Here is a 20,455-nt window from a genome sequence, read left to right on the forward strand (position 1 = left end):
CTTTTTGCAATGTTTGGTGTCCACAAAGAATAGTAGATAGAATGTTGCCAACTTTGCATGTACAACAAGAAACTTAAAATAAATCTTCTATACACTGACAGTATATACACTTTTCCCATTAAATACATGACACATAATTCGAATTTGAATTTGAAATTCAAATTTTGCATATACACGTATATTCAATTGTGATAGCGTATACATCGTTAATATATATAAGATTTAATCTAAGATTTAAAAAATATACAATAACTGTATACAATTTAGCCTAACATAATCATACCTGTCCTCATACCCTTTTTTTTTTTTGGGAAAAGACCTGTCCTCATACCTAATTCGAGATACTAACCCTCGAAGCGAGATGATCAACGCAACATTGCCACTCATAGTTTTCAAGTGGCACTAACTTATTGGGCGCAGAATATTCATGTATTAAGAATAGTCCTCCAAATGCAGTATTTGTTTTAATTAAGCAAGGTTTTCCGACTTCATAAGCTATTAGTTCTTCCAAAACTTTGATTACTTGATAAATGTGCTTTTGAAATCAAACTTAGTCAATCGCTTTGGTCTAATGCAATACAACTTTTAACAAAGACAATCATGTATTAACTCATGCAGGTCAAGAAATACTTAGGGGCTGAAATATGTGGGTTAGGATTGGAAATGATTAACATATAGGAATTAACAAACTCGTTAAGTAAAACCAATTACAGACCTGGCTGTAAAGTTTAAGTTTGTGAAATAGTCATCAGCAAATGCTCAAAAGAAAACAAAAGATGGTGTGCTAAATATAAATTAAATAGATTAAATTATATGAATTGAATACTTGTTGCCAAACTTCAAATGCTTATCAACATTCACTATTGAACACAAAGATGAGCCTCTTGTCTAATGCTAAATAGTTAAAGCAATATATATATATATATGAGCGCATCAATCATTTTATCCAACCATGCATCAAGCATTTCTGTCATGAAAATTTAAATATTGAAATCGATTAAAACAGAAGTAAATTATGAAATCATAACTTATTCAACAGAGATGTGAAATAGCATACTGGAAGATAAATTCACTTTGCTCAATTTATGTACCGTTGGGTTTCATAAATGTTTTTGTTCATATAGTTAACCATTAAGGTTTACCTCATTAATACTCCGAACTCACTCCCAAGCATCTACAGACTTCGCAGACTATGTGCAAAAAAGTGTCTAGACTTGTTAACGCCTTACAGAGTTACAGTTACCGTAGTAAGTCAAGAAGATTTTACTTTTTACCCTCCCAAAAACAAATAAATTCCAAAAAATGTTGTTTTTGGATAAAAAGAGAGTAATATGATGGAAATACAAATTACAAAACTACTAAATTTTATAAATATGTAGAACTTAAAAAAGGGGATAAAAAATACGGTTTGTCTAACGGGTGTCCTACACCCGTTAAAATATATTTCAAGTATTATTTTTTTTGAAATATAAGATTAATTAGGGAAAGTAAATAAATACAAGGGATGGAAGGTAAGATTAAATAAGAAAGGAAATAAATGCAAGTAAAAATAATAAATGTTAGTATGCATATATATATGGTAAGTTAGGTGAATATTAAGTATATTAACGATCGTTAGAAAAAATCCTAAAAAATATTACCTTCTACCCTGAAGTTGTAGTTTTGACAAAACTTGATACATTGAAATGGTACTGATTTATATGAGTGGAAGGTCAACGGTTCAAATCTTGTTTTCCATCAAAGTTATCACTTAATATGACTTTTCTTAGATCCATATGAATGCGTAATGCACCCGTATGGTCCGATGGTGGTTCAATCCCCATCGATTCCGGTTGACTCTGTTGGGTCACCTCCCCTAGAGTAGGTTAGATCCATATGGATGGGAGGTCAAGAATTCAAACCTGACCTCACATCGAAGTTGCCACTTAATGTAACTTCTCTTAGATTCATATGGGTGTGTAATGCACCCGTATGGTGCGATAGTGGTTCAATCTCTATCGATTTTCCATGACCTTCCCTAAAATTGGTTAGAGTAGGAGTAGGAGTAGGTTTAGATGATGATAATTGACAAAAAAAAAAAAAAAGAATTGGTACTGATCATGTGGTGAATATTATACTTTGCATGCTCGCCTTTAAGCTGAATATAATGAGAACTCAAATAGGCTAGTATACATTTCAGATAATTGCTAAATTCAAGTACTGATTTTTAAACAGGATGATGTATACTACTATTTGGCTACGTGGCCAGGAAAAACCAGGAGCTGAAAGACACTGAAAATGACTTATGCAATACTTTCAAAAACATGCATCAAATCACAAAGATAGACATGTATTTCTCTGTCTAAAAAGGGATTACATCAATCCTTAGAAGTCAGACTTTGGAGAAGATTTCAAGGATAAGATTAATATAATTGGCGTGTTTCATTCTTATGTCTCCTGGTCATTTTTCTACTGGGGCATAGCAGCTTGACAAAAGATGCTTTTAAGTGCGTTGAAACTAGGCGCTAACTGCTTAATTAGATAGTGTAGTTATCCTCATAAGTATGCAAAAAATAGGATTTAAATTAGCGAATTATTCTTAAAAGCAGAAAAAAAATGGGAACCTCGCAGACAAATGTTAATATAGGAATATAAAGAAATCAAAATTTTGAAAGTAAAAATTATTGTACTTGATTGTCTGCAGGGTATGACGTGGAATGTTCAAAGCCATGTCCATAGCTATGATGTCTACTACAACTAGAGGTGTCAAAATGGATGACTTGGATAGATTTAGGTTGGATAAAATGGGTAATGGGTATAAGTGAGCCAACCCATTTATACCCATTTAATTAGATGGATAAAAATAGGTAAGTCAAAAATGAATTAGGTAACCCAATTACCCATTTATAACTCACTTATTTTAACTTTTTGTAAACTCATTTAAATTCATTTTTGCAAACTAAGTTATCAATGTATACCGCACTTTGCACCCATTATTAGTTTTAAATATTTACTTATAATGCTCAATAAGCCTAATTACCAAATTTTTTCCATCCATACTCTGTGTTGCAAAATTACATATTATTTAATAATTGAATAATAAGAATATAAAAATTTGAACTAAGTGCTATAAAAGTTAATATAAAACTTAATTCAAAAATTTTGAATCTCTAGCATTTTTTCACATATAAATTTAAAATTTCATTTTGAAAAGATAAGAAAAGAAGTTAAAACTTATCATAAATTGATAATGTTGAAAAATGAGCAAGCCAACAAACTAAGAGAAAATAAAATGATAAGATAAAACCAACAAATAATAATAATAATAATGAAACAAAAGTAGTTAACATGATGGCAAAATGAAAATTTTGAAAAAAAAAAAGGGGTGGGGGAAGAGAGGAGACTTGGGGGAAGAAGATTCTATATGGATTAATTGAGTTTGATGGGTTACTCAATAATACCCATTTAATAAATGGGTATTATTGAGTAACCCATTTATATCCATATACAAAAATTTAAGATATCCATGCCTATCTATTCATGGATGGGTATGGGTAAATTTAATTAAATGGGCTGGTTTGCCACTTATATTTATGGGTTAAATTTAGGGATCAATCTTTACTACACTGACGGTGTATACGCTGATACACTGTCAGCATTAGATAAATGACAAATATGTAAATTTAAATTTAAAATTCAACTTTTGTACATATATCATGAATCCGAGGGTGATAGTCTATACGCTGTCAATGTATATAAAATTTATACTAAATTTAGTGATAAGAATTTAGGCCTCTGATACTATAGGGTTTTATTAGCTAATCATACGAAAAAAAATCATTATGTTTTAAAAATAATTTAAGATGAAGTTCTATTTATCGTTTAATGACCCGTACCGAGAGATCTAGCGATCACAGATGAATAAAAATTACTGAAATCTTCTATAAACAACTTTAATTTGGGTATGTGTGGTACTAGGGTATCTTTAAGTGTACAATGCGGTGAATTGAGCGTTTCAAATGGATTGTGTGAGGCAAACTTTCTAGTCATTTTAGATAATATATCAATTTTCAAGCACTACCTTATTGTTTAATATCCGAATTATCTTGTAGTTACACGATAATGTTACATGTATGCTAAGGATACTCAGATATTTTGGAATAGCATTGGTCAAAGTAGAGACTCCTTCAAATTACAGAGTTAATGATATTACATCATTATAATCAACAGAGCCAAGAAGTTGACATTACAAGCATTTTTTTTTTTTTTTTTTGCGTAATGTCACATTTAGTCCAGTCTAACTTAGGCCTACTTCTAAGGTGGGAATCTATTCTATGGGGTGGCCCAATTGAATCGGAGAAATTTGACGGAAACTGAACCAGCATTAAACCAGACGAGTGCATCAGTTTCTAAACAACCTTCTAAACCATGTTGGCGATTCTTTCAAAAGGAAAAGAAAAAACAATTTTGACGATGAAAACAAAATTGCATTTTGTTATGCAGAGTATTGACACGTGTCTAAAAGTCCTAATATAATATTACACAAAGATTTTAGCAGATATTTCCTTTCCTTTCCTTTCTTTCTTTCTACCAGATTTAGATTTCCTTTCATTGAGTTCCATGTGGAATCTAAACAAGATGATTAGAAAGCTACTTAATTTTCACTAGTTTTGTTTCCTTTCCCATGTAAATAAATGGTAGGTAAATAAAACAAATATTTTCTTGCTAAACATCACATTGCCAAGTGCTAAATATGATATGTTAACTCTGGTATTAATTGAAATGGTTAAACACTGTTTAGAGTATAATTTGAAAGATAACACAAACCACATGAAACTCTTTAACTCGGTACGTGAAATCATTTAGCTAAGCTTGACGAGGTTTAAAGTGTCTCGTTGACTTGTTATTATATAATTAAAATATTAATTGGTAAAAGTCTTCAAACGTTGCTCGAAGTCAGAATATACCGACCGCATTCTTAATTTCCTATGCATACATATTTAAATTTCCACCTTGAATTTCAAAGAATGAAGGAAATTGATATGCTACAGTATACGGTTTACCTAACTCGGATTGTGTCGCTTTTTTGCACTCGACACATTATCACTTTGTGCTTCCAATATTTTCTTGAATCACTTAATCCCCTTTCTACATAATATTACTTCATCATATTTTTTAACTCAAAATTTTCTTGACTCGATATAAATACCTTCGAACTCAATTTTTACCATCCATGATAACCTATTTCTGCATACAAATGTTGGAGATTGTAACACATTTAAAGAAAGTACGTAAGTATGTTTTTTAATTAATATAGCTCGATTCATTTACACCCTAATTCAGTGCAGTAAAATATGCTACTCAAACTTGAGAAATATTTTAATTTTGGTGCTACGTTGAATTCCCAATTGGAATATATATATATATATATATATATATATGTCCAAGTTCCGTTGAACTTGTCAAATTCGCACGGTATGGGTATCAAGCACATAATTATGAGAAAGGACAATTGCGACGTCTGTGGTTGTAGGTAGGTGTTGTTGGGTCTCGAATTAGTCAGCTCAAACATTTTACTTGTTTTTTTCTTGAGGAACAAACAGTTACATTTACTTCAGCGCCAGTCCATTTAGTGTAGTAGTGCTATAGTCGTTATTCAACTACCACTAGGAAGAATAAGCACAGCCTCCAAATGAGAAAAACACAATTGACAATCCATTTGGATAAATAGGTTTGAACAGAAAAACAATACGAGACTTTATTCCATTATTTACTGTGGGAATTTTAAGTGAAAAGAAATGCAAAAAAGTACAAAGAAATGACAATATGAAATTCTTGAAAAAGGTTCCTTAATTATAACAAGATTACGAGTAAATTTGAGATTCACAGACATCTCTCTCGACCATTAATTATGTTCTTATACATACGTAAACTATTTGATTAATCTCCTAATCAAAACATCATTCTTCTATTCTTATCCTTACATATTAGGTACTGTCGCCTATATTATCTGATTTTCTTTCTCTTCTAAACCATACGAAACACCTAGGCGTAGCCATGGATCATGACCAAGTCTTACATTTGCAAATGTCGGTGTCATTGTGTGTGACCCGTGTGTGAAAATATTTATGGATTGCAATCCATTCTTGCTGTACGTTAGCAGCATATTTTACAGCCACCACTTGTGAATATGAACAATTTTTGGCTTGGTCTACAGCCAAAGTGGACTTCTTGGCTCCTCACTCCTCAATACGTAATGGATCGAGAGCTGAAAAAATCACCCAGAATACCAGGCGAGTAATACAGAGTCACCGTCTCACTATCTTTCTCGTGAGACGGTGTGTGACAAGGATATGCTTCCGAATTTTCTTGGTGTGTGACTAGGAGTTTACACACATCCATATAAGAGTGTGTGTTAGGTTACAATTTGCCATACTGTTCTGCCATTTTTCTTATACAATAATATCTCTGAGCTCAAACTTTTCAGGAAAGCTGTAGATTGTACTATAAACCAATTCCAAGCCCACCTCCTAGCTGGCTCGACATTTTTTGCCTCAGGTATGTTTCGGTCTTTAACAGTACAAGTATTTAGCTTCTAGCTGATGTGATCATGCACCTTTTGTTGTGCTGCTCCTACATCAGAGTTTATGGAAGTAGTTATTACATTCTTGAAGTTTCTTCATTGGTCAATAAAACTACTTCTCGTTTTCCTTCTGTTATTGTAGAAGCGAAAACCTTTAGAACCAGAAAGCAATTAGTGTTGTTAAAAGTCGATTCAATCGTACTACACTTTGTATCACGATATGTTTATTTTATGATTTATCAATCACTAGTGGATATTAGTAGAGGGATACGTGCCATTCTAATTAAGGCTGTCAATCGGCCTCTATCTATAAAGTATTAATACTTCATGTTATAATATGTATAATTATAGATTATACATACTATTATGTCTCAATCGTGTCTAAACCTAGTAAAACGCAATCTCGACTCACATTTAATTTGGATTTAATATTCATACTCAAATTTTGTTCGACCCAATTAAACATAAGATTTTTAATCGACTTTCTTCAGGCCGAGCAGACTCGGATTCGAATTGATCTAGCCCTATTCACAATCATAATTCAACTAGTACATAATCTAATATCAAAAGTGTAACAAAGGATTTAAAGCCTTCTTTGACAATTAGTACTATTATATAAGAAATGTTTTTCCCTTTCCTTTTAGTAATTCTTTTCTTTACCCTTTCGATTCTATTTGCTTTCTTTTCCTTACTTTTTTTTTTCCTGCAACAACCTAATTCTACATGCTCTTAAAGGAATAATCAAATCCCACGTCGAACCGAAAGTAGTGCTTTAATGCATGGTCTTAATTAGCCCATTGTATCAAGAAAATTGTTCACAACAAGGGAGCTTTGACCTAGTCAAGTGAGCTTAACAAGATCCCTGCAGCCTGAGTTTTCACCTCTATACAAACCAAAATAGACATTTTAAAAGAAAGGGTATGAGCGAAAGTTTTAACTCTAAAAGTAAAAATCCCACAAAACAATTAGAGTTTATTAGGCATCTCTAACTCTAACCACAACATTTTTTTTTGGGTACAGATTGACAATCAGCCTTTTTCCCAAATAAAAAGTCGAAGAAAAGTCTAACTTAGAATTTCCTCGTGGATCTTACATATGTTTCCTTCGTCAATTATCACTGAGTTGTGTGCCGAAATGTCTGTATCGTCATGATCAAGGACATGCAACAAACACAGTTTTTTCTTTTTTGGTGCGTAACAAAAACAGTTGCTGCATAAATTGGAGTCACTCACGGTGGACCACTTTATGGGACGGAGGTTCTAGCTCTCTCCTTTCAACTCATATACAGTACTACTAATATTTTGCCGGTTCACCATTTTTCTAAGTAAACCATGACAGCTACTTTCCAATTCACAATGGCCAATGAAATAAACTCCTCGTTTTACTTTTATTCCGTTTTGACAAAAATAGTGTGAAAGGTGGTTTGACTGCTCAAATGGTTATAAAGTGGATGCAATTTCTGATCATTTACATAAGAAGTAGCTCTACTGATTCTTCATTCAAAATTGCGCCTTCTTTGTTATTTGCTTAAGCATTCAAAAGTGCCCTTTTATACTAAAGTTTTCCCTATTAACCCAAAATCAAGACATCACAATTCACAATGCTTGAATGCGTATCCCCAACTTATAGATACATCACAAAACACCCATCTCGTCCATAAGTGCCATTTCTCATACTTTTCCACTCTATTTTTTCAGTTTTTGCCCAATCAACAATAAAGAGTTCCTATCATTCCTTTTTTTTTTTTTCGGGCTATAAAAGCCTTCAATAATTTCCAGCAAGAAGGACCCCTCTTTTGCCCTATATGTCACTCTAAAACAAGGAAACTAAACAAACTTCTCTGCCATACCACATGTAAAAGGGACCTGCGTGCAATATTTTGAGTGTTCAATTTTTACATCTGTGTGCTATTAACTGCATATATTGACATATGACTAAGGATCAGTGCTAATTAAGGAGATACTATGAACTTTAAAGTGACATCTATCAGAATATGACAGTGATTTTTTTACTTTAAACAATTTACATAAAACTTTGAAATGTGGCACAGGTGCACTTGGCGTCTCTTTACGGTGATCTAAATTTTTTATTTTTTTAGTATGTTGTACTTGTAGCGGCCCTCTTATCTCTTCTCTCTCCGTACTTGTCTTGATCTTATCCACAAACATATGATTGCGTAGGAAGTTTGTCTACTGCCAAGAAAAATTTAAAAAAAAATCATTTTTTGCCACACATCCATTTCAGAATGGAAAGTACCTCAAAAATCAAGAAAAATAGTTTGTTACGATTTCAGCGACGTTTTACATATGAACGTGACCAAAAGTTTTGTAGCAGTTTTAGATCCATGATAAATACCTTTTGCCACAAAAATACCAAAGTTTCTACATTCATCACAAAAAATCCTGTGATCTATGTATTACTAGTAAGTAAACTCAAAATTTAAAGAGCATAGACATGTGGAAGCAATAGTATGATTTCCTATTAGGGGAATTGCACAGTGTAGAGGATCCCTTACTTTTTTACCGAAAACAAACAATATGTAGACAAAAACATTTGACAGGGCGGCTTTCTTTTTGGGATTTGGTCTTTTCTATTTTTACCGAAAACAAACAAGAAGAAGACGGAAAGATTTGACGGGGTGGCTTGCTTGGGATCGTCCAAAATCACTTAAAGTGGCATTTCACGTATAGTGACAGATAGTAGGAGGAAGTCACTGAACCAAGCTCATTAGTTTTTCTTGGGATTTGGTCATTGTAGCGAGATATGTAATTGGTGCTGTGTCGAAGGACTTGGGTGGAAAATGCTGCCATGTGTGGTTAGACTCCATTTTTAATTGTGCATGAAAAGAAATTGACGAGTTTTTTTTTTTTTTTTGTTAATTATCATCCCTACTCCTACTCTAATTAGGAGAAGGAACCGATGGGAAGAGAACCATCACCGGACCAGACGGGTGCACTACGCACCCGTCTGGATTTGAAACAAAGCCACAAGAGTGGCATTTTGGTGGGAGGCAAGGGTCTCCCACCCCCACCAGCCCAAGAGCTGGTGGTTTAGGAGAGTAGGAATCCACTTTTAGAGGGACTACTTATAATTTCAACAACATTATAATAAACATTTGATTGCAAACATCTGTCTCAATCGAAATCCAGTTACCCTCTAAACATCAACTTTTAGGTATTCTTCCATCTAAGCTTTACTTACTTCACTTGATTGCCCTTTTTCATAATCTAACATTTATCAACTTTTTTTTGTTTAATTTAATTTTTCAAAAAAAAAATCTAAACGTTACAAGGTCTGCCCATCTAATGCCCTTAAAATACTCGTTAACTATATTCTTTGTACTTTCATCTTTCACAAAAAAGGAAAGCTAGTAAATGTATTCAATTGAAAGATGAAATCTAATGACAGTAGTGAAAGGTGGCATGTAGCTAAAGGACAAAACAGAAAAAAAGGGGTAAACATTAGAAAAATTATGTCCATTTCATAGTGCAAAAACCACCAAGTTTCTTTTCTCTGCCCCAGATATAATAAATTTTTTTGTATTATAGATATATTATTGATTATATTTTTTCACTGTTTTTCTCTATTAGTTATGCCCGAATTTTCCCTGCCCGGGATCCGAAACTTTTCAACCATATTGGTTCACTGACTGAGGCGCGAGCCACTTTCACTTATTAAGTTAAAAGCTCTATATATGTAATTCTGCACCTTCTCTTCAGTCTTCATTCCGCCACCATTCTCTGAATCATTTTCTCTAGTCCAATATTACCAGCCTAGATTCCTTCATCACTTCCAATCCATCTTCTTCTTTCTAATCTTGTTATAGGTTAAGTGCTTGACAACAAAAGAATCTTGTTTTTGGACTAGAGTTCCAGAGAATGTGGAGGCTTAAGATTGCTGAAGGCAACGGACCGTATCTATACAGCACCAACAACTTCGTTGGCAGACAAATCTGGGAGTGGGATCCCAATGATGGCACTCCTGAAGAACGAGAAGCGTTTGAAAAAGCTCGCGAAGATTTCAGAAATAACAGGAAAAAGGGAGTTCATCCATGCGCTGATTTGTTCATGAGAATGCAGGTAATGATCTTGATCATAACAGTCGACTTTTCTTAATCATAAAACAGGTGATATTGATATTTTTGTATTTTTTTTTTTGGCTTTCTTTGCAGCTTAAGAAAGAAAATTCCCATATTGATTTGGGAATCCCACCTGTTAGGCTGGGAGAAAATGAAGAAGTAACTTATGAAACAGCTACGACTGCTGTCAGGAAAGCTGTGAGGTTAAACCGCGCAATCCAGGCTAAGGATGGCCATTGGCCAGCTGAGAATGCAGGGCCGATGTTCTTCACACCACCACTGGTAAACTTGAGATCAAAATCACTTAATTTTCAACGAGAACTTATAAAAAAAGAAACTCATTTCTCAACTTCAGCTGATATTTATAAACCTGTTACTTTCTGCAGCTCATTGTCCTTTACATCAGTGGAGCGATCAATACTCACTTAACATCAGAACACAAGAAAGAATTGGTTCGTTACATCTACAACCATCAGGTAGGTTAAAAAAAGATGATCTCACACAAAAATACCGTTATTTCTGCAAGGGAAAAATACATGTTCTCGATTTGTATTACCTGTTTGATTCAGAGAACTGTGTTTTGCCTGTAGAATGAAGATGGTGGCTGGGGATTTTACATAGAAGGTCATAGTACTATGATGGGATCAGCCCTTAGCTACGTAGCTTTACGCATACTTGGTGAAGGACCGGATGATGGAGATGGTGCAGTTGCAAGAGCTCGCAAATGGATCCTTGACAATGGTGGTGCAACTGGAATTCCGTCATGGGGAAAGACTTATCTTTCGGTACATATCCTATTCCAGAATGTTTTTTTTAACTTTTTACATGACCAAAAAAAAGGAGAAAAAAAAACTGCAGTCAGCTGATTTCTATGTAAATACGCACTTACGGATATAGGGAAAAGTACAGATTTTCGGATCAGTTGACAACTCTGAAATGGTTCAGGTTCTTGGAGTGTATGATTGGGATGGTTGCAATCCACTACCCCCAGAATTTTGGCTTTTCCCAGAGTTTTTTCCTTACCATCCAGCAAAAATGTGGTGTTACTGCCGTACGACGTACATGCCTATGTCTTATCTGTATGGCAGACAGTATCATGGGCCGCTCACCGACCTTGTCTTGTCCTTGAGACGAGAGATTCATGTGAAACCATATGACCAAATTAACTGGAACAAAGCTCGGCATGATTGTTGCAAGGTCTGCCAAATCACTCCTAGAATTTCAAGTAACTGAAAAATCAATTAGTTATATGACTAATCTAATTGAATTACTTTTGAATTTAATTAGAAAGGTGATTTTTAGAGTACTATGGCTGGCTGATCGCGGCCTACCTGTACCTACCTTCTTTTTGTTTTCTTTCCTTTTCGAGATCAATTTCAATGAGATCATAGGAATTGTTGATTTCAGGAAGACTTGTACTATCCTCATTCCTTCATCCAAGATCTTCTCTGGGATACTCTAAACTATTGTACTGAGCCATTTATGAGACGGTGGCCTTGTAACAAGATTAGACAAAGGGCTATGGCAAAGTCAATAGAGTACATGCGTTATGGTGCAGAAGTGAGCAGATACATAACTATTGGATGTGTCGAAAAGGTTAGATTTATCATAATTAGAAAAAAAAAAAAAAAAAACTCGGCTCCACAATTTAAGCTAATTCGACCAAGAGTATGCTTGGACAATTATGTTAAATTGTTCTGACCAAGATTAGCGTCTGTGCTGCAGAGTTTACAAATGATGTGTTTTTGGGCACACGATCCTAATGGTGATGATTTCAAGTATCACCTTGCTAGAGTTCCTGACTATTTATGGCTTGCTGAGGATGGAATGAAAATGCAGGTTTGTTTTTTATGGCTAGAAGTTCTAACTTGAGCTGAAAATGACCGATGGGGGACAAATTTCCGTTTAATGAATACTGGCAACCATGTCAAAATCCAAGCCTAATTTTTTAATGTACGTTAATTTTGTAGAGCTTCGGAAGTCAGACATGGGATTGTGCTCTTGCGAGTCAGGCAATTCTTGCGAGTGGCATGGTAGATGAATATGGAGACAGCCTCAAGAAAGCACATTTTCACTTGAAAGAGGCACAATGCAAAACAAATCCAAAAGGGGACTTCAAGAAAATGTATCGCCACTTCACCAAAGGTTCTTGGACCTTTTCTGATCAAGATCAAGGTTGGGTTGTCTCAGATTGTACAGCAGAGGCACTAAAGGTAATTTTGGATTGATATCCAATAAAGTCAATTAAGGAATAATTTTTCTACCAAACCTGTCTTGATCAATATATTCTTGTATGCAGTGCCTACTACTTTTCTCTCAAATGCCACAAGAGATTGCTGGAGAAAAAGCTGATGTTGAACGCTTGTATGATGCTGTCAACGTTTGTCTATACTTACAGGTATGAAATCCATTACTTCTTTGACTTTTTGTGGGATTCTTTTGTGCTAATCCTTTAGAGAAATGATGAAAGAAGAGGCGTGTTGGGAATTAACATTGAAATATAAATACGTTACAGTCTTGATCATCAAATATTTGTCACTTGGAAGTTTGTAATTGGCTTCTATAGTTTCAAGAATCCATTTTCTAGTTTTAGAAGTCATATTTCAACTGTCTAATAATTTCTTTTGTTTTTCTTGGTGTTAAAACAGAGTCCTGAAACTGGCGGCTTCTCCATTTGGGAGCCTCCAGTTCCTCAACCATATTTGCAACAATTGAACCCTTCAGAGCTGTTTGCTGACATCGTTGTGGAGCAAGAGTAAATATCGTTATCCCCACCTATAGCTTACAATATATTCTTTACTCTTTTTTTTAAAAAAAATAAATTTTATGAATCATCAAAATTTATTGACTTTTGCTATCATTCTCCAATTTGACAATTCAGGCATGTTGAAAATTCTGCATCCATCATCCAAGCTCTACTGTTGTTCAAACGTCTGCATCCAGGCCACAGGGAGAAAGAAATAGAAATTGCTGTTTCCAAAGCTGTACATTTTCTTGAAGGAAAACAATGGCCTGATGGTTCTTGGTAAACTAAAAAAAAAAATCAAATTAAATTGCAAGATTAATTAAATAATAACTATACTTGGTTCATTTTGACCAAAAAAAAAAAAAAAAAAAGCTAATTAGATTCTTGTTTGATAGGTATGGCTACTGGGGAATTTGCTTTCTCTATGGCACTATGTTTGTACTAGCAGGATTTACTGCTGCAGGGAAAACATATGAGAATAGTGAATCAGTTCGTAAAGCAGTTAACTTTTACCTGTCTACTCAAAATGAAGAGGGTGGATGGGGAGAATGTCTTGAATCTTGCCCTAGCCTGGTTAGTACGCCCATCTTGTTATACTACCAGATATTCATTGTTTTACCAGAGGAGAATTTCCAATTCTATGCTGGTTTTTTTTTTTTTTTTGATCATTTTACAGAAATACATACCTCTAGAGGGCAATAGAACAAATTTGGTTCAAACTTCTTGGGCCATGTTAGGACTAATGTTTGGTGGACAGGTAGGCATCTATTTTCTTTCTATAGGTAATAGGTGTAGAGATTAAATGTATATAAATTGCTCATTAAATGCATTTATGATTGACATTTTTCACTAGGCTGAGAGAGACCCAACACCATTGCACAAGGGAGCCAAACTGCTAATCAATGCTCAAATGGACGATGGAGATTTTCCTCAACAGGTATACATAATTTTCAATTGGCTTGGAAAATTATACACGCTACAGATTCATAATAAATGCTTCTGTTTGTGAATAAACTACGTAATTGAAATGATTTTATACGTGTTTTCACAGGAAATAACAGGAGTGTACATGAAGAATTGCATGCTTCACTATGCTGAATACAGGAATATTTTCCCACTTTGGGCACTTGCAGAATATCGTAAACGTGTTTGGCCATCCCAAAGAATGTAAATATGAGCATAGATTGCAAAAGTATTGAAAACAAAATGCTGTGATTGTTGTATGTGGATCTATCTAATTGGTATTAATTCCACGCAAAGTTTATGATGTATTGGAATAACTAGTTCAAGATTTTGCAACATCTTTCTTGTTTCTTAGCAATCAACCAATCCCACCTACCCCTACCCTTCTAAGGCCCCTATCCAAGAAGGAGAAATTTGAAAAGTACTATTTTGTTTGCTAGTAATGATTGTTTTTGTTTATGTATGATTGTAATGTGAATCCATAAAATGTTTTAAATAATAGTACAATTTAGCAGCGCAAGACTGCGTATTAAATCATTCTGTTGGTGTGCGACTCGGGTCGACCAACGGATTAGTCAGGGCAAAATCTTGGATACTGTGACAGGCAACCAAAAAAAAAAAATCATTTTGTTTGTGGGTGGTTTCAGATAATTTTAAATAAAATTCAAGTCTGAAATATGGACTCATAGATAGGACTGTGCATCGAAATCGAATTCGGTAAATCGAAAGTTTGAAATCGGAATTTTTCGAAATTTTGGTCTGATTTTTCCCGACCGAATTCGATTTCGAAATGGCAAGTTCCGATTTCGAATTCACACCGAATTGAATTCGGAATTCGGTGGCTACCGAATTCACCAAATTCAAACCTGTGCATATTTCTTTTTCTTCTCAGGCAGAACAAAACAAAAACGATGCCTGCAGAAACTAAAATCTACTAGTACCATATTATACGTACGTGTCCTTAACTTCCCATTCATTCAGGGTCGTCAACTTCATACAGCTGAGAACCCATGTCCTAATTTTGTTAATAGCTCATTGCCCCTTCCGCCTCCATTTCTGCACACGCTGCCACCATGCTCTCCATTTCCCCTATACAGCCCACCTCCTCTCAATCCACAGCCCATTCCACCCTCCTCCGTCAGCTTCCCCTCTCCCGTTCCCACCATTTGCATCACCGCCGCAGCAGATTTTGTTTCCATTTACTCCAGCTCTCCCGCCGCCGCCACCCCTCAGCCCTTCTCATCTGTGCCCTCGACGCAGCTCAACCTTACGATTACGAAACCCGACTCTCCCGCCGCTTCTCTCAGTCCACAGCGCTCAAGATTGCCATCATTGGGTTCGGTGGAGAGGGAGGAAGGAAGGTGAGAGAGAGACGAGGAAGAGGCGGCAGAACACAGATTAGGATTTTTGCAATTTCAATTGTTAGATGTTATGTTAGTATTATTGTTATTACTTATTATTTATTAACTATTTAACCTATTATGTTATATAATATGTATTATATATATTATTATATTATATATAAATATTATTATTCGAATTCGAAATAAAAGTTTCGATTTCGAATTCCGATTTCGAATTCCCAATTCGAAATCGGTAATTTCGATTTCAAAAACTATAATTTCGAATTCGATCCGATTTCGACTAATTCGAAATCGGAATTACCGAATTCCATTTCGAATTACCGAAATTCCGATTTCGAATTTTCGAATTTAATTCGAATTCGATCTCGAAATCGGAATTTTTCGACTTTGCACACCCCTACTCATAGATGCTGAAAAGAAATAAACAGGAATAACTGTTCAATAATGAGCCCTACTACAACACTACTTATAGGCAGAGATTAAGCATGATAAAAAGCAGCCACCTGCTCATGGTCCAATCAAAACACACTAACACATGGTAACTAACAAGCAAACGTGGAGTTTTATTTTTTTAGAAAACTCATAGCTATATCTAGTGGGGAAGAGGGGGATGCCCAAGAATCAAACATGTATCCAAGTACAATTAAACGATTCCTCATACTTCGACCAATCCTAACTTAAATTTGGCCGGCCTATTCACTTAAGAAAAAAAACATTTTACTATTCTTTTTAGGGGAAATTGCAGAAACCTCGTCTGATGTGGATGTTTCTGACACTCACACTCGCCTCCCCTATGGTTTAAAATATTGCACTCACCTCCCCTGAATTTGTATTTATTTTCACATATTTAATTTTCATTAAATACAAAACCTATCAGTTTTCCTTTCATAAAAATATTAGTGAAACATTTTTTCAATTTTAGTTACAAATATTTATGTGTTTAATATACATTAAATGATTCAGAATAAAATTCCCATAAAGAGCCAATACTTTATTCATGTAATGGAGGAAAGTCATAAAGAATTAACACTTTATAGGCCATTTCTTTTTCTAGAAATATTTAATTTATATTAAATATATAACTTATCGGTTTCTTTTTTGTAAAAATATTACTGTAACACTTTTTGAATTTTACTTACAAACATTGATGTATTTATCATAAATTAAATGTTTGAAAGTAAAATGCTCATAAAAAGCTGGTACTTTGAATAAGTAATGCCTATTTGCTCATAAACTATACCCCTTAAAGTTTATTAATTGTTAATTGATTTGTAGTACTTTGTCATTCCTTTATTAATGCTACTTGGCATGTAGCACAAAGGGCAAATTTGGCACAAATTTCTCATTTCACTCCCTAAAATTATATTTTAACCGCCTGGACTGAATATGCAAGAATCAGTAAGTTCAGCGGAGGTGAGTGCAATTTTTTAAACCACAGGGGATGTGAGTGCAAGTGTTAGAAATCTCAGGGGAGGTTTCTGCACTTTTCCCTTCTTTTTAAATAGCGACGTATCACGTGCTTGCACATGTAAATGACATATCTAGTTAATTAAATTCTTTAATCAATGGAAAGTAAATTGTACAAAATTATGGAGCTTTGCTCCATGTTTTCTATAGGTTCATCACAATAAAATATGAATTAATCTTGTATATATTGTCAGTGTACACACCAAATCCTTGAATATATATCATATGTGTAAAAAAAAGGTTCATAGTCAAATTTGAATTAGGTGTACCATATGTGCAAAAAAAAAAAAACAATTCAAATTTAAATTAGAATTAAATAACATGTATCTAAATGTTATTGTATACTGTCAATGTACATGAGATTAATCCCAAAAAGAAATAGGATGAGCAAATTATCCAGGTAAAAACATTAATGGACCCAAAGTGTAAACTTGGCCGCTCAACTATTAATAGTAGTATGATTTTACACACGAACTATCAAAAGTGTAAATTTTGGATTATTTTATCTAATTCCACGTTGACTCTGATAGATCTAATTATTAATAGTGTATGTCTTGTAAATCGCATGGATCCTTAAATCTGACAGAGTTAACGATGAAATCAAACAAAATAGTATAAAATTTACACTTTTACTAATTCATTAAGTAAAAACATATTATTAATAATTAAATGACCAAAACTCCACTATCCAAAAATTTAGTAGCTACTCAGGTTACTTGCTCATTTAAGATTGTTTCTCGTATGTTTGAAGTTGGCGCTTTACTCAGTCAGTAGACTCCGGTACCAAATCCTTGTTTAAAGTGACGACTAATTCAGCGCCACCAAAACAGAGACAGATCAGATCCGGACTTTCACATATAATTTGTCGACGATTTTGTTTCTTTTGCTTCTGCCTTTTGCTTTTGCACCGCACTAAGTAATGGATCAGGCGCCGCCGAGGTTGGTGAATGGTGAGAGTCCAGCTGTAGAATTCAAAAACATGTGAAAAAAAAAAAAAGAAATTTGTCATTTGCCATTCAAAATAGTAGTGAATCGAAAGGATAACCTTTTCTTGAACTGACATGTCAATAGCTTTTACATTCACTTGTCACATGTGCGGAGAGGTAATTATTCTTCACATTCACATTTCACATTTACAAAGAGATAATTTGAATTTGAATAGAAATTATATTTAATAAAACCTCCCTATTAGTGTAAAGAAAATCTTTATGCCGATGGTGCAAAAACAAAAGGAGTTTTCTAACAAATTTGCAGTTAATATATTTTAATGATACCTAACCTACAATTAATATTTTCTAAATTAATTACACTTTCAGAGCTAAATTGCATCGCTGCTACTATTGGTCTTCATAAAGCTTTCAAAAAACTTTCTAAGAGGAGAGAGGATTGCGCAAGGATTCAAACATGTATGTCACCACAATTTGATCAATGGAAATATTTATTATATAAAAAATAATAGATCTTAATTCATCATCGATCGTAAAAGAATATATAGGAATGTTTCTTCATAGGTCTAAACTTATTGGTTTTTTTTTTCTTATAAGTTTTTTTTTTTACGTAATCTTTTCTATTATTTGACACTCAAGAAATTTGTACAAACTTGGTATAAAAGCAAAACACACTCCCTAATCAAGGAAACCACATGAAAACATCACCTATATATTTATACAGAGTATCTTATATACACTAACAATAAATATACTGCCAACTCTGAATGAATGACAACTAAATAAAATTTATATTAGAAATTCAATTTCTACACACGTTATGAATTTAATGATTATAACGTATACATCATCATCGAAATATTTAAGACTTACTTTATTTATAATCGCACAAACAACCTGGACAATCAACGCATTGATCAAAATTCCTCGCCGGACTGTCAATGAACGAACTTGGAGGTTTACTTAGTCACTAGTTTCCGGTACCGGAGACTAGTATCAACTATGAAGTGATCACTAATTCAGCGCCAACAAAATCGATGGAGATCGAGACAGCTATAAAGCTGTAGCAGAGATGGTCAACAGTTTACTTGGTCAGCCACCGAAACTTCATTCATTTCGATTTTGTGTATGTTTCTTTTGACTTTTTCCACGCTTCGAGCCGTCCTACTTTATCAGGTGCTGAATTGCGAGAATCCAGGGGTCGAAATTTAGCAAAATTGTGTACGAAGAAAAATTGCCATTGCAAATAGTAGTAGTGATTCCTAAAGTTGAGAGGGTCAAACTCCGAGAGTATAAGAATTATAGTAATAGTAGAGTTTAAAACTAATAAACATGTTTATTTTAAAAATTCATTTTTTCTTTGTTAAATGTGCTTTTAAATGTAAATTGTGCTTAAAATTTGTAGTGAAAATTATCTTTGAATTAACATTCATATTTAACTTCTATTAAATTTAATATTGTCTTGTGAAGGGTAATGATTATGAACTTTCAATTATTTAGGGAAGCATTATATGATAGGAAAGAGAATTTAAAAAATTTTTAGGGTCGACAAATAAGAAACAATTTTGAAAATTTCTAAACTTTCTAAGCTTAAATCATAATTTTTTTTTAAAAAAAAATTGCACCCCTCAGCTACTTGTGGCTCTGCCAGTGGTATATCACATGATACTAATTGTACATATTTAACAAGAAAATTGCTATTTATCGCATGTACATTTTGTTTGAGAGGACTTGTAATTGCGAGATAGCTATCCCATCCTTGCATGTGAATTACATAATTTTAAGTCCAAAGAATATTTTCAACCAAAAAAAAAAACAGCGATTTTTTTACTTCATTTATTACTAAATTTCTTTTTGAGTAGCTACTACAAGTTTGTTCACATACAAGTCTGTCTTACTCTTCTAAATAATATTTAAGCGGAAAATCAACTTTTGTGCCCTTCGCTTATTTAAAACCATAATTTTCAGAAGACGAGGTTAACAAAATGATATTCTGTATGCTCCCGACATACTCAGTTATGGGGACAATAGGTTTGATTAATTTTCTCCCAAGTTACAGTCGTTGGTAGAGCTAGGATTATCGGGGAGGGGGCCCGATGTACATTGTGTAAAAAATTGTTTCTTTATGTATGTCAATTTTAGAATTATAGATTGCATGTTAACTGTTTTTATGGACGCTTTTTTTTTTATATCCAATCTAGATTTCTAATTGCAATTTGGAGAAAAGTATTTATAATTAATATTTAATATTAATAAATTCTTTTTCATCAGTGGACATTTTGACAAAATGATATTAATAATTAATTTAACAAAACATAATAAGGAAGT

General features: G+C 33.7%; 1 protein-coding gene across 2 annotated transcripts; it reads left to right on the forward strand.

Annotated features, from left to right (window-relative positions):
• The first annotated feature begins 6,426 nt into the window (after positions 1–6,426).
• On the forward strand, positions 6,427–14,687 carry LOC113714946 (dammarenediol II synthase-like). 2 transcript variants are annotated; one of them, XM_027239095.2, is made up of 16 exons: positions 6,427–6,537; positions 10,389–10,641; positions 10,734–10,922; positions 11,027–11,116; positions 11,231–11,425; positions 11,586–11,837; positions 12,048–12,236; positions 12,366–12,479; positions 12,611–12,853; positions 12,940–13,038; positions 13,289–13,395; positions 13,522–13,665; positions 13,782–13,959; positions 14,063–14,143; positions 14,240–14,323; positions 14,438–14,687. In XM_027239095.2, the coding sequence occupies exons 2-16, from the start codon at positions 10,441–10,443 to the stop codon at positions 14,555–14,557; spliced, it is 2,286 nt and encodes a 761-aa protein (XP_027094896.1). In that variant the 5' UTR covers positions 6,427–6,537; positions 10,389–10,440; the 3' UTR covers positions 14,558–14,687. The 2 variants fall into 2 exon arrangements, with proteins under 2 accessions (XP_027094896.1, XP_027094897.1); XM_027239096.2 differs by having other exon boundaries at positions 6,444–6,537; positions 10,430–10,641.
• The last annotated feature ends 5,768 nt before the right edge of the window (positions 14,688–20,455 follow it).

The sequence above is a fragment of the Coffea arabica genome, chromosome 10c (assembly GCF_036785885.1).
Source record: "Coffea arabica cultivar ET-39 chromosome 10c, Coffea Arabica ET-39 HiFi, whole genome shotgun sequence".
Classification (NCBI taxonomy): Eukaryota; Viridiplantae; Streptophyta; class Magnoliopsida; order Gentianales; family Rubiaceae; genus Coffea; species Coffea arabica.